The sequence below is a fragment of the Rhinoraja longicauda genome, chromosome 15 (genome assembly GCF_053455715.1).
Source record: "Rhinoraja longicauda isolate Sanriku21f chromosome 15, sRhiLon1.1, whole genome shotgun sequence".
Taxonomy (NCBI): Eukaryota; Metazoa; Chordata; class Chondrichthyes; order Rajiformes; family Arhynchobatidae; genus Rhinoraja; species Rhinoraja longicauda.
Genome location: NC_135967.1, coordinates 5,435,673 through 5,450,141, shown reverse-complemented (window position 1 = coordinate 5,450,141; position 14,469 = coordinate 5,435,673). Strand labels below are relative to the sequence as shown.

Below are 14,469 nucleotides of genomic sequence, written 5' to 3'. Positions count from 1 at the left end.
TTATAGAAGTTTACATAATATTTATTGGCACAAATGCTACAAAGTAATGCCAAGATAACTTACCCCGGTAATTTTGTAAACATATCCAAAACTATACTCTTCCACTCTTGGTGTTGATATTGCCAGATTCTAGCTGTTCCATCTCGGCTGCCACTAAGAAATCTTAAGCTAGCCAAAATTAAGAAAAAGAGAAAAATGGTTCAAGTTTGTTTGATACTGCTAAAAGCAACATCACACTGACAAAAAAGTAATATAGCCAGATGTCCCAAGGTACCTTAGGGAAGCAAATACAAATTAAGCCATGCGAGGTCATGGCTGATGACTAAAGGCTTGGTCAAAGAGATAAAATTTAACGGTTATCTTAACATAGGAAAGAGAGGCAGAAAAGCAGAATGTTAAGTGGGGGCAATTCCAGAGCACACAGTCACCAATGGTGCGACATTTAAATTCCGAGATAATGGATCTGCTGGAACTGATTACATGCAGATAACGTAGAGTGATGTAGTAGATTGCAAAGATACAGATGGGAACAGTTGACTTTTCAGAGACTAGACCAAGTGGACCCCTTTGGGCCCAAACTTCTTCTGCACTGGTGCAGCACCCTCTCCTCCTCCCCTCCCTCCACTGCCACCCCCCCCTCCATCCCCCTCCCCCTTCGCTCCTCCCTCCACCTCCCCTTCCCCTCAAGTTCCCTTATCCTCCTCCCCCCCTCCCTAGGAGATAGATTTAAACATTTAAAATGTGAATAACTTTAAAAATATAACACCGATTTCAATGAAACTTCTTCCATTAGCACCAAAGGGACAAAGGTGAGTAAGGTGGGCCTGAAATTGTCGCGCTATCGTTGACCATTTTGGCTGTAGTTCAGGAATAAACAAACAAACAAACGAGAGCTTTAGTATATAGATAGATAGTGACGAGTGTCGTACAGGCACCATCAAGTTGAGCTGCATTCATTGCAACCCATTAGGGAAAGCGAACATAACCTAGACGTTTGGTATGGTGAGATGTGCAGTTCGAGTCACCATGTTAGAAAAAGGATGTGATGAAGCCAGAAAGTGTGTATAAGAGATTCACGCTGCCTCAACTGGAGGGCTTGGGTTAGGAGAGACTGGATAGGCTGGGACTACGTTCCCTGGAACAAAGCAAGCTGAGAGGCGAGCATCGAAATTTGTAAGTTTATCAGGGGCATAAATTAAGGTAGACATGGTCTTTTCCCAGGAAGAGCAGTCTAAAACAACAAGGCCTTGGTTTAAAATGATAGGGGTAAGATTTAAAGGGGGTCTGAGGTGCAAGTTTTATACAGAGGGTGGTGGGTGCATGGAATGAGCTGCCAGAGGAGTTGATAAGAACACATACAATTACAAGATTTAGAAATCTAGAAACGATAGGGAGATGTCGGAGATGGTCCAAGTGAATTTGAGTGCAGGATGGAAATTGGTGGTGAAGTTGATGAAGTCAACTTCTAGATCTCATCGTCTCCATCATAAGATCTAGATCTCACCATCTCCATCATAGGAAACAGACTGACATCTACTACAAACCTACCGACTCCCAAGTCTAGACTACACTTCCTCCCACACTGCTTCCTGTAAAGACTCTATCCCTTACTCCCAATTCCTCCGTCTACGCCGCATCTGCACCCAGGATGGTTTTCCATACCAGGGCATCGGAGATGTCCTCATTCTTTAGGAAACAGGGGTTCCCCTCTTCCATTATAGATGAGGCTCTCACTAGGGTCTCCTCAATATCCCGCAGCGCTGCTCTTGCTCCCCCCATTCGTAACAAGGACAGAGTCCCCTTTATCCTTACCTTCCTCCCCATCAGCCGTTGCATACAGCATATAATCCACCAACATTTTTGCCACCTCCAACGTGATCCCACTACTGGCCACATCTTACCATCTCCACCCCTTTCTGCTTTCCGCAGAGACTGTTCCCTCCGAAACTCCCTAGTCAACTCTTCCCTTCCCAGCCAAACCACCCCCTCCCCACTTTCCCCTGCAACTGCAGGAGATGCAACACCTGTCCCTTTACCTCCCATTCGACTCCATCCAAGCACCCAAACAGTCTTTCCAGGTGAGGCAGAGGTTCACTTCCACCTCCTACAACCTCCTCTGCTGTATCCGCTGTTCCAGGTGTCAACTTCTCTGCATCGGCGAGACCAAGCACAGGCTCGGCGATCATTGCGCTGAATACATCCGCTCAGTACGTCTTAACTTACCTGATCTCCCAGTTGCTCAGCACTTCAACTCCCCCTCCCATTCCCAGCAAGTTTTTTTAAACACCCAGAGGGTGGTGGGAGCCTGGAACGCGCTACCAGAGGTGATGTTGGAGGCAAATACAACAGTGATATTTAAGTGGCTTTTAAATAGGCACATGAATATGCAGGGAATGGAGTGGTATGAATTATTTGCAGACAGATGATTTTAATTTAGCTTGGCTTTGTGTTCGGTGAAGCCATTATTGGCTGAAGGGCCTGTTCCTGTGCTATACTTTTCTATGTTCCATGGAGTCAAACTGTACACTATATTCCAGGTGCGGGCTCATTGGCTGCTGGTAAATTGCATTTGTACTTCTCCATTTTTATACTCCGCACCCCTTTCTATTAAGGCGAATGCTCCATTAGCATCCTGATTATGATGTCAACCCTTTGTTTCAAGTACAAGGACCCCAAATTACATTCTTCCTTCTAAAGTGGATAAGCTCACATATTCTTACATTATACCCCATCTGCTAACTCTGTCCATTCACTCACTGATACTGAATTTATGATCCCCTGGCTAAAAACAGGGGCCACAGTCTTGTAATTAAGGGACCATCCCTTCATTAGAGATAAGGAGAAATGTCATCAACCACAGGGTGGTGAATCTCTGTAACCCAAGGTGGTTATGCAGTCTCAGTCAGCCAGAATATTTCAAAACTGCAATCAATTGATTTTTAGATACAAAATCTAAAAGATGTAGACTAATGAATATAGTCCTCATCTAGGAAAGTAGAGGAGAAATAAAAGATCAGACACGAATAACCTAGTGGCCTGTTTCTACTTTCTTAATCATGTTCCATGTTGAAGGAGGTCATTGAGTACTCAACGATCACGGATGGCTCTAGAATTGGCAAAATCTCAGAGGGTTCAAATGAAAGGATTCATGACAACAGGAAAGGAACCTTGTAGGAAAGGACAACAACAAATAAAGATAAGAAACTTCAATTTAGTATGCTGTTAGCCAATGTTTACTGATACAGAAGAAATTGTTTAAGTCATTTTACTTCTAATTTCAATGAAATAAGCAATCATTGCAAAATATACACCCTACTAACACCAAAACATAAATTTACCTGTGACTACTGTTGCAGAATTGAATTGCGACAACTTTATCCTAAATAAGAATGAGATAAACAATAAAAGATGTTGGACCTTTCCACAATTCAAATCAGTTGCACATTATTCAGGAAACATTGTGCGACAAGAAATGTAATACCCATCAGTTAACTCTAATCTGTACATAGTTGGAAGTGTGTTACTTCCACAAAAATTTCTAAAAGTTCTGTATTTACAGCTTTTTTGCTAGTTACACAAATGTGCCTTCATTCCAAATGTTAGCTTGCCAAGGGTGGCCAAGTAGGTTAAAAAACCAAATAGGAGCTACACACAATTATAGGCATCGATAATCAGAGAAAAGAGCTTTACATTCTATTTTAAAGAGAAATGCTAGCCAATTTAAAATACCTCAGGAGTTTTGGGGTGAGACCAGAGGATATGATAAAGCTGCAAAAAGCACATGCCCAAATATGGCCAAATGTGATAATTGCCAGTATTTAATTCACAAGTTTTTTCATTTTTTATGCAAGAATGTACAAATCAATTTTGAAAAGGTAAAAATGAGAACTAAATGACATCGAAACAAGTATTTTCCTACTGTCGTGTCCACAAAGCAATTACACCACACATTTCATTCATCAATTTTGTAAACCTAATTGTAATTTCTCACATTTTGTGGTATATGTTATCATTTTAACATTTTTATTATTTTTATTCAAAAATGGAAAAATGTCAATGAACTCAAAAAAGGCAATACATATCAATCGTTTCATCCCACAAATTAAGACTTAAATAAAGAACAAATATAATACTATTTCTCACAATCCATATGTAAACAAAAACATGTTTGTGCCTGTAAGATTTCATGCTTTCATTGTATTCGCCAATGGCATTGAAGTTTTTTTGTGAATCAGTCAGTATCCAGCCCCTCACAGAATGCAGCAAGTCTCCTCAAAAGAGCACACGCCTAGTTAAATAAGCTATCCCTTCTGGATTTAGAATAAAATTAAATGCGAATACTGACAATTAGGCCGAGATGTCATTTAAATCCAATCATGATAGAATCCAATGCAAAAACTAATGATGTACATAATAAGTAACATATTTTCCTCCAGCTTCACTTGGATCCTTACCCACATGTATTGCTACAAGACTAATACTATTTGAAAATGAGAAAATGTTGAGGGAATATGTTGCCAAATCATGAAACATTTATGCACTCTGAATAAAAAAAGAGGCATGTTAATGAGTAAAAAATTTTCCTTAGCAAAACTAACTTGACACTAGAATTATGAAAGAGTAACATATACTAATTGTGATCTTAATGTTTAGCATCTTACCGTATGTGATGTCAGCTCAGAAATCCTCTCTGCTGAACCAGAACCCAAGTAGTAAACTCTAATCACATGATCTGTACTTCCAGTTGCTATAAACATTCCTCCTGTAAATTGGAAGTAAAGTCTTAAACAAAGCAAATGAATTTGAACAATCAATGAGATTCTTATTCTTATTCTAACCCAATAATAAATTTGTTGTTGATAGTAAGGAGAATAGTAAAATGTGGAGAGTAATGATAGGAATTTAATCCAGGAATGTGAGAGGTAATGCACTAATAAGGATAGCACAGACATAATGAAAAGTGGGGCCCGATGGAACATTGAAGAACAGAGGGATGTTGATGTACCAAAATCCTTTTGGTGGCAACATAGATAGTTTAGATGGTGTAGATGGTATACAGGATACTAGCCATCATTAGCAGGATCGTGCAATACAAGAGCACGTAAGTTATGATACAGCATTATAAAACATTGGTAGACACAAAATGCTGGAGTAACTCAGCGGGACAGGCAGCATCTCTGGAGAGAAGGAATGGGTGAAGTTTCAGGTTGAGACCTTTCTTCTGTCTCGACCGGAAACGTCATCCATTCCTTCTCTCCAGAGATGCTGCCTGTCCCGCTGAATTACTCCAGCATTTTGTGTCTACCTTTGATTTAAACCAGCATCTGCAGTTCTTTCCTACACATTAAAAAACATTGGTTAGGCTGCTGTCGGAGTACAGTGCATGGATTTGGTCACCACTCTTATGAAAGATGTGATTATGTTAAGACAGGATATTGCCTGAATTGGTGGACTTCAGTTATGGGGACAGATTGGAAAGATTGAGTTTTCATTGGAGCAGAAGAGGCCGAGTCTGAAGAAGGGTCTCGATCTAAAACTTCACCCATTCCTTCTCTCCAAAGATGCTGCCTGACCCGCTGAGTTACTCCAGCATTTTGTGTCTACCTAGGCTGAGGAAATACCCAATTGGGACCTACAACATTACAATGGACATGGTGAGGGCAGATAGTGGGATACTATTCCACATAACAGAGATAGCCATAAAAACCCTACAAAAAATAGTTAAGGATCTGGATGAAAATGGATTTAAAGGGAATCTGAGGAAGAATTTAGTGGTTGAAATCTGGATGCGCTACTTAAGTGCGTATTTTCACTAAATTTAGTAAGTATCTAGATGAGCACTTGAAATGCCAGGGCCAAGGCCAAATGTCAGTGATTACGATAAATGATGGTCAGCATTGAAATAGTGGGCTGAAGTGCCAGTTTCTGTGCCATATAACTCCATGACTACTGCAAATTTGGTCAGATGGGTCCTCTTCCCCTTTGGCTCTGAAGAACATTCTCTTCAGTCCTATACCAAAAACACAGCTAAAATAACCAGGATCTGTTCCTTTCTACACAGTTGCCAAAGAAAAACCTTTTGAGTGTGCATTTCTGACCATTATCCATTCCCTCCATCCTTAGGATGGAATGTGATCTCTTGGGATGGGGGATATGGGTAGTGATGGCAAGAGGGCACTCGAAAAAATTGTTTTTGTTCTCCAAAATAAGAAATGCTTACCAGAACTGAAAGAAGAGCAGGAGATTTGACTTGCTGGCCTGGATCTATCTGTAAATTTCACTGGAAGTTCACTGTGAAAAAGGAATATTAGTTTCAATACAAAAACACTGAGAAGAATAGAAAATTAAACTCCTAATACTACCAATGTACTCATGTACATTCTTTGATGGCTCCAACTGCCGGTTCAGAAGCGGGTAAAACAAGTTATGTTTATTTAATGGAGACAGTTCATTCTCTCTTCCTGTTGCTTCAAATTGCAGTGGTAATGGCAGTGATTTGCTATCTTATAATGGTAACTCCAAATAATGGGTTCAATAAATACCTATCTATCTATGTCTCTAATATAACTACTACCATATTCAGAGACAGCAATTTCTTAATAGAACATTAAATAATATCAAGAATAAAGTATGCCCTCAGACTGGAGGTGGGAAAGAAAGCCAATATTAAAGATTATTTTCCTGCCCAACAACTGAAACCAAATAGAAATTATTTATCACAGGAAATCACTTCCATTTCCACTTCCATGATATTTTATCATGGGCCTTTTACATTCTTCTCAGCTAAGAAATGCTTCGAGATTCCAGGAATAAAACTGATCAGAACTCTTCATCAAAAACAAGTTACTAAAAACTTAAAAGTTATAAATGTAAACCAAAAGAGCCAAACACAAAACAGGACTCAACATTTTTCAAATAACTTACTTAAATTTTATAGTCGCCACATTCCATTGCCAAAAGCAGATGGTCCCATCTGCACCTGTAGACGTCAGGTATCGTGTTGTTCCTCTGGTGCCAGGGCAAAACTGAATTACAAAAAATGGAATCAATACATTTGAAAGTACAAACAAAATTCATGACGACTACCTTAATCTGTAGATTTTTCTTTCCAAAACTGTCAGGTTTAAATTTAAGTGACTGCATATTTCTCCTCCTGCAGGAACTGATAGTTCAGTCAGATATGACTTGCCAGCATTCTATATTTCTATTTATTTCATTAGCTCCAGCCAAACAGATTAGAATTGCACTTTGCACCAGCATCACCTTTGACACTCAGAACAGTTAGCAGAAATTGACAGCCCTTTACACATTGATTCAACAAGTTCACCTGGACTCTGTGCCTGCCTCAGCTCAATGCTATTGAAATCTTCATTTATTGAAGATGTTTCACATTACCTTTTCAAAAAGCTCTTGACCAGCTTCCCTAGTTCCACCTTTCCTAAACTTAAAGTAATCTAAAACCTTTCTGCACTTCTCTTGAGTTTCACTCATAACAACCATGCTTGTCGAACTGCATGGCCTGATTATCAAACATCGACTTTCAATTCCTCACCCATTTTTTAAAAACTCCTTCATTTCTACAATTACCTAAAAAATAGTATCCATCGTATACATTGATCCTTTCATGAATGAGGCTGGGTTATTATTAATAGGAAATAAAGTAAGAATTTAAAACACTATATAAAATAGATTATTATAAAAAAGCTTGCAAAATAATGTGACTAAAGGTTACCAAATCCCCAGACTAAACGGTGTGGGCAATAAAAGAAGTGATGCAGAAATAATGGATGTAGTTCTTGCAAAATTTCCGATTCTACAAAAATCTCAGCAAATTTATTTTTATTTCAAAGGAGACTTAACAAATTGTGCCCAGAGGTTTTATAATTTCATGTCAGAGTGGCCTTGATGGATCAAAGGATCTGTTTCTGTGTTGTATAACTCTGGCTCTAACTTCCAACCCGGCAATGGTCATCCACCGCAACCTTGGTCATGTACTGTCAGGATAATTTGTGTACTTAGAGCGATGCCAACCTTCAGGCTGCCTCCCCCGACAGGATGCGCTCAGTCACTGTGGGGCTCCCTCCCCTCTAATCAGCTGCAGCTTTTTCTTGGCAGCAGTTGCCTTGTCAGTTCCCCCTCCCCCACTGCCGCCTCCTCCTTCTCCCTGGAGTCAAGGTGGGAGGTGTTGGCAACTGAGGGGAAGAAGGAGGCGGCGGTGGAGGGGGAAGATGAGGAGTGGACAAAGACGTGTCAACTGGATAGTGCAGCAACTGGTGAAGAAGGGCTCACTGGTGCACCTTGTGGAAGATGTTGGTGACTCCGTTGGGAGTTGCTTTCTACTGCCTCCCTCGTTCTAGCTCCTTCTTCCCTTCATTCCAACAAACGTACAGCCCATAGAATCAAAGGCAAATTATGTTCAACGTTAACTTGGTAATAAGAGTTGCTTTTGTGACTGGAAACCTGCGACCAATGGTGCAACTCTGGAATCTGCTAGAACCCATACAATTTTGGATTTCATATTTGGATATAGATGTGGGAAGTAAGCTTAGTAAGTTTGCTGGTGACATGAAAATTGGTATGATGTTGATATACAGGAAGATAGTCTCTGGCTACGTTGGATGATCCTGATGAGTTGGAAAGATGGGCAAAAATCTGATAGATGGAATTTAATCTCAATAAGGCCAAGCGTTGGACAGACATTCATAGACGACGAATGGAACAATTTTCCAGAGATTTGAGGCAGAAATGGATCTGTGAATAGATCCAATGTTGCTTGTAAGTGAATAGTGATGAAGGCATACGAGACACTCGCCTTCATTGGCTGGGCAATAGCAGAGGTTATAGAACAGCTTTCGTTAGACCGCAGCTGGAATAATGTGTGCATGTATGGATGTACTGGAGAGAATGCAGTGAATATTACTTGAAATGGATTATCGCAGTAATGACAAGGCACTCGATAGGCTAAGATTTCCATGGCGTATAATAGACTGAGGGAGGACCGGAGAGGTATAAATAACCATGAGGGGCACAGATAGGATGCACAGTTGGAAATTATTTCCCATTACAGAGGTATCTAAAACTAGAGGGCATTGGTTTAGAAGGGATCTAAGGAAGAACCTTCTCACCCAGTGGGTGGCTAGAACCTACATTACACTGCCCTAATGGGTAGTGGAGACAGATCTTTTTCAGATTTAAGTAACATCTTTACAAGCAGGTACTGTCAGGGCATAGAAGGCTATGGGCTATGTGCTGGTAAATGGATCAGTATAGATGAAAACACAAGGAACTACAGAAGCTGGTTTACAAAAAAAGACATTGCTGAGGAAAGTCATCAATGGTTGCATCTCTGGAGAACATGGATAGATGATGTTTTGAGATGGGATCCTTCTTCGAACTGCCTTCTTCATCTATAAATGAATATTCCAGCAAAAAGGCGTGTTACCGTATTGGCTTAAAGATTGCATCAATAATTTGAAGACTATTTAATGCTCATTTTATAAATGGGAAAATGGTTAAAAGCAAAGTAACATCTTGCACTATGTCCAATAAAACAAAAAAGATAAATAAGTATGCTGTAGGGAGAGATACAAATCCATTACCAATAAAGAAGTTATAGATCCAGTATGTCCTTGCAGCACTGCGACAGGAGCACATGTCCTTAAGCACCAAACACGGATCACTTTATCACAGGTGCCGGCAGCAATCAATGTGTTCTCATAGTTAACAGCCATGTCAGAAATTTCAGCTGAGTGCCCACGTAAAGTAGACAGAAGTCGTCCATCATCAATGGCCCAAATCTTTACCAAGCAATCATCTGAACCCTAGAAAGAGTAAAATGAAAGTTCACATACCTACTATTTAAGCAAGTTACGCATTATTAAATTACATCGCTCAAACTTAAAAAATATAGCCCTGGCGACTGCAGCAGCCATGAAACATTATATTTCCTTTAAACACAACACTTTTCTTTTTTTTTTAAACATATATATGTTAAAATGCTTTCAAATCATATTATATATATATATGGTAGGATTAAAAGGTAAAACCCAAGATCAGTTCAGTGCCATTTCTGAAATATTTTCAATGCCTCAGGTCCTTCTCTTGAGAAATTAGTTGGAATGTTAAATTTATTGTAGAAATCTGTTTGACTCACACCCGTGTTTGTCCTCCAAGAACCACTTTCTTCATCTCTATATATCAATAAACCTTTTTGCCCCTTTCTCTAGTGAGTCCATTTCAATGCGCCTGGGCAATTCATCTCAACCTTCCCATGTAGCATATTTTATCACACTGACCAATACACATTCAAATTCTAAATTATTTATAGTTCCACATAAGCTTTGTTGAAACGTTGCCATCTGATCAGCACAAGACAATTTATCTCTATCATAAAGACATAGCAAGTCACATCTCTTGTTCTGAAAAGGACATGGAATTTGGCAGTAGAAGTCACTGTTACATAATGTAGTCTATACTAAATGCATATAGTATTGTCAATATATCCCAAATAGAATACTTTTATTAGTTTATTAATTTTTATCTTTTTAGACATTGAACAGATTGTTGCAATGATTAACCTCATCACGAAGCAACAGGTTAATTATCCAAGTCCATTTTTAATGCACTTTCTACATTGGTATATCCTCAATGGTCTTCTCACCATGGAATTGCTCACACTGAATGCTCAATGGTCTTCTCACCGTGAAAATTCTCCTCCCTGAACGATCAAATGCAATGCAGTACACAGAGGAAAGATGCCCAAGTATCCTCTTGTACATTTTCACATGCTGGTAAGCCACAACAGGAAAAACATGGCTATGTCTTCCACATCCCGTCAGTTGTTTCGAAGTGATAATATTCACTGAAATAAATATGAGAACGTTCTACTGAGTCTCGTGATCAAGATAAACAAATCAAATAATAGCAAAGATAAAATGAACTTAAATATTCTCTGCATGCAACTTTTATTTTAAAATGCAATGAGTCAGCAAAATAGCACACATCTCTCACTTGCACGATAAAATTGTAATACCTGTACAGTATACATCCAAACTAAGTTACCATTCTCTATTGCACTGTATCCTCTCTTGCAATCGTACTTCATGGAAACAGTTCATTTGTCCCAACTTGTCACACTAATGGATGGACACCCATGTATAGATACCCGTATATAGATGTCAACTTCTTTACATCGGCGAAACCAAACGCAGGCTCGGCGATCGTTTCGCTCAACACCTTCGCTCTGTCCGCCTTAACCAACCTGACCTCCCGGTGGCTGAGCACTTCAACTCCCCCTCCCAGTCTGACCTTTCTGTCATGGGCCTCCTCCAGTGCCATAGTGAGGCAATTAGAGGAACAGCACCTCATATTTCGCTTGGGCAGCTTGCAGTCCAGCGGTATGAACATTGACTTCTCCAACTTTAGATAGTTCCTCTGTCCTTCTCTTCCCCTCCACCTTCCCAGTTCTCCCTCTATCTTCCTGTCTCCACCTATATCCTTCCTTTGTCCCACCCCCGACATCAGTCTGAAGAAGGGTCTCGACCCGAAACGTCACCCATTCCTTCTCTCCAGAGATGCTGCCTGACCTGCTGAGTTACTCCAGCATTTTGTGAAATAAATACCCATGTATAGTCCGTAACCCTCAAGTATGTTTCAAGTATTCGTCTAGACAATTTTAAAATACTGTCTACAACCAGTTTCAACCACTCTCTCCAGTAGTGCATTCCAAGTATTTACCGTCTGGATAAAGAAGCTCCCCACTCTCTCCCCTAGGAATCTCTTCCCCGTTACCCTAAAGCCATCCTCTACATTTATCTACCTCTGATATGTGGAAAGGTTTCCTGTAGACTACCCATCTATAATTCCACAATGTTATATTCTTCAATCATGTTCTTCAACCACCCCTGCTCCAGGGTAAAACAATTCAGCTTCTTCAGAATCCCGTCATAACTGAACTGCCCTATTCCAGGCAACATCCTGGTTATATCTAAAGGACCAATACGCCAGCTGAGGTCTTGACAAATTATATACAGTTGGGGCTTAATCTCCCTAAAAAAAATTACATGAAGTGCTGGAGTGACTCAGCGGGTCAGACATTTCGGTTCGGGACCCTTTGTAAGACTCAGAAAAATGAAATTCATAACAACAAAAAGGCAGGCGTAGCTGGGGCCTATGCGAGTGCCCGTGGTTACACCTTTAACGAAGTAAGTGAGAGGACTCAGAGAAGTTGTTGAGGCCGTGTGTGGAGGAGTGTTAGTAAAGGTTAACAGGTCGCATCTGTTCAAGGAATAACTGGAGAGTCCGAGACCTTCCTAGCGAGGAATCAAGGTGGGCATCCATAGTAAAGACGAGGCAGTAGGGGCCTAAGTATTGTAGATTACTGATGTGTTGAAGAGCATGCGAGGTGTCTGAGATATGGGTTGGAAGTGACAGGACAAGGGGTGGAGACAAGATGCAAGCAAGTTATTTGGAGATGAGCTCTGTGGGTCAGTATCAGGAAGAAACAATGGGTTTGCCAGGGCAGTCCTCTTTGTGGATTTTGGGAAAGAGATAGAAACAGGAAGTATGGGCCTGGGGAACTATACGGTTAGAGGCTGTGATGGGGAGATTGTCAGAGGTGATTAGATCAGTACCGATCTGGGAGATGATGGCCTAGTGTTCACCTGTGGGGTTATGTTGAAAGGGCTAGAATGAGTAGTATATAAAACTAAAACCTGAGTGAAACCCAAGCACTTAAGACTTTTTTCCAGAGCTCACCATCCAGACATATGTTCACTTGACAGTCATGTTAGACTAATCAGTCCTGTCCTAAACTCAGCTGGTTTAACAGAACATACATCTAACTAACATGTCATCTTTAGGTCAGAGAGCCAGGGGCTAATCTAATAATCCAACTCAAACCAATCGTTCATTATCCCCTTTAACACAGAAGAATGAAGTTAATAAACCTGGTCCAATAATCTGAAATAATAGTCCAGAAGCTGCTCAAAAAAGCCAAAATTCCTAAATACTTAGAAACATTTACTTTTGTGAATAAACATTAAAAACAAATGATAGCAGAAAATTTACTACTTAATTTATGCAGTTTCTTATTCCCTATTCCCTTTGTCATTGTAATCATGTATCGTCTTTCCGCTGACTGATTGCAAGCAATAAAAGCTTTTCACTGTACCTCGGTACACGTGACAATAAACTAAACTAAAAAAAGCACGTGGTAAACATTCAAATATGCCTACTGCTCAGCCTTCCAAGTAGTTGAAGTTGCATATAGAAACACTGAACATGAGCCACAACAAAGCATTTTGCAGATTACACACTGGCAGCCATAGTGCACTGGTGGCAGACTCAGAAATAGAACCTATCAAGCAGATTGGTTTGTTCTATCAAGCTGAATATATTATTCCAAGCAAGATGATAATCCGGCTTTAGAATCATTAAGATTTACAATACCAATGGCTGCCAACGGGCATATCTCATCTGCTCCAGAATTTAGATTATTTTCCTTTCCCAATGTTTAGAACAAAGCCTTTGTTAGGCTTTGAGGGGTCTCGACCCTCGATCCCTACATTACAACCCCACAGGTCCTTGACCCAAAACATCATTCATTCCTTCTCTCTGGAATGCTGCCTGTCCTGCTGAGTTACTGCAGCTTTTTGCATCTGTCTTCGGTTTAGACAATAGACAATAGGTGCAGGAGTAGGCCATTCGGCCCTTCGAGCCAGCACCGCCATTCAATGTGATCATGGCTGATCATTCTCAATCAGTACCCCGTTCCTGCTTTCTCCCCATACCCCCTGACTCCGCTATCCTCAAGAGCTCTCTCTTGAATGTATTCAGAGAATTGGCCTCCACTGCCCTCTGAGGCAGAGAATTCCACAGATTCACAACTCTCTGACTGAAAAAGTTTTTCCTCATCTCTGTTCTAAATGGCCTACCCCTTATTCTTAAACTGTGCCCCCTGGTTCTGGACTCCCCCAACATTGGGAACATGTTTCCTGCCTCTAATGTGTCCAACCCCTTAATAATCTTATACGTTTCGATAAGATCCCCTCTCATCCTTCTAAATTCCAGTGTATACAAGCCTAGTCGCTCCAGTCTTTCAACATATGACAGTCCCGCCATTCCGGGAATTAACCTAGTAAACCTACGCTGCACGCCCTCAATAGCAAGAATATCCTTCCTCAAATTTGGAGACCAAAACTGCACACAGTACTCCAGGTGCGGTCTCACTAGGGCCCTGTACAACTGCAGAAGGACCTCTTTGCTCCTATACTCCACTAGTCACTGCCTGCCATTCTGAAAGGGACCCATTTATCCCCACTCTTTGCTTTCTGTCTGTCAACCAACTTTCTATCCATGTCAGTACCCTACCTCCAACACCATGTGCTCTAATTTTGCCCACCAATCTCCTATGTGGGACCTTGTCGAAGGCTTTCTGAAAGTCAAGGTACACCACATCCACCGGCTCTC

General features: G+C 40.6%; 1 protein-coding gene across 1 annotated transcript in view; it reads right to left on the bottom strand.

Annotated features, from left to right (window-relative positions):
* brwd3 (bromodomain and WD repeat domain containing 3) overlaps nucleotides 1–14,469 on the bottom strand; it is a 110,020-nt gene that overhangs the window by 82,584 nt on the left and 12,967 nt on the right. The window contains exons 7-13 of the mRNA XM_078412138.1: nucleotides 10,701–10,861; nucleotides 9,600–9,821; nucleotides 6,925–7,025; nucleotides 6,221–6,291; nucleotides 4,662–4,762; nucleotides 3,339–3,379; nucleotides 64–168 (exon numbers count right to left, since the gene is read on the bottom strand). Coding sequence (XP_078268264.1) covers nucleotides 64–168; nucleotides 3,339–3,379; nucleotides 4,662–4,762; nucleotides 6,221–6,291; nucleotides 6,925–7,025; nucleotides 9,600–9,821; nucleotides 10,701–10,861 — 802 coding nt within the window. The remainder of the gene's footprint in view (nucleotides 1–63; nucleotides 169–3,338; nucleotides 3,380–4,661; nucleotides 4,763–6,220; nucleotides 6,292–6,924; nucleotides 7,026–9,599; nucleotides 9,822–10,700; nucleotides 10,862–14,469) is intronic.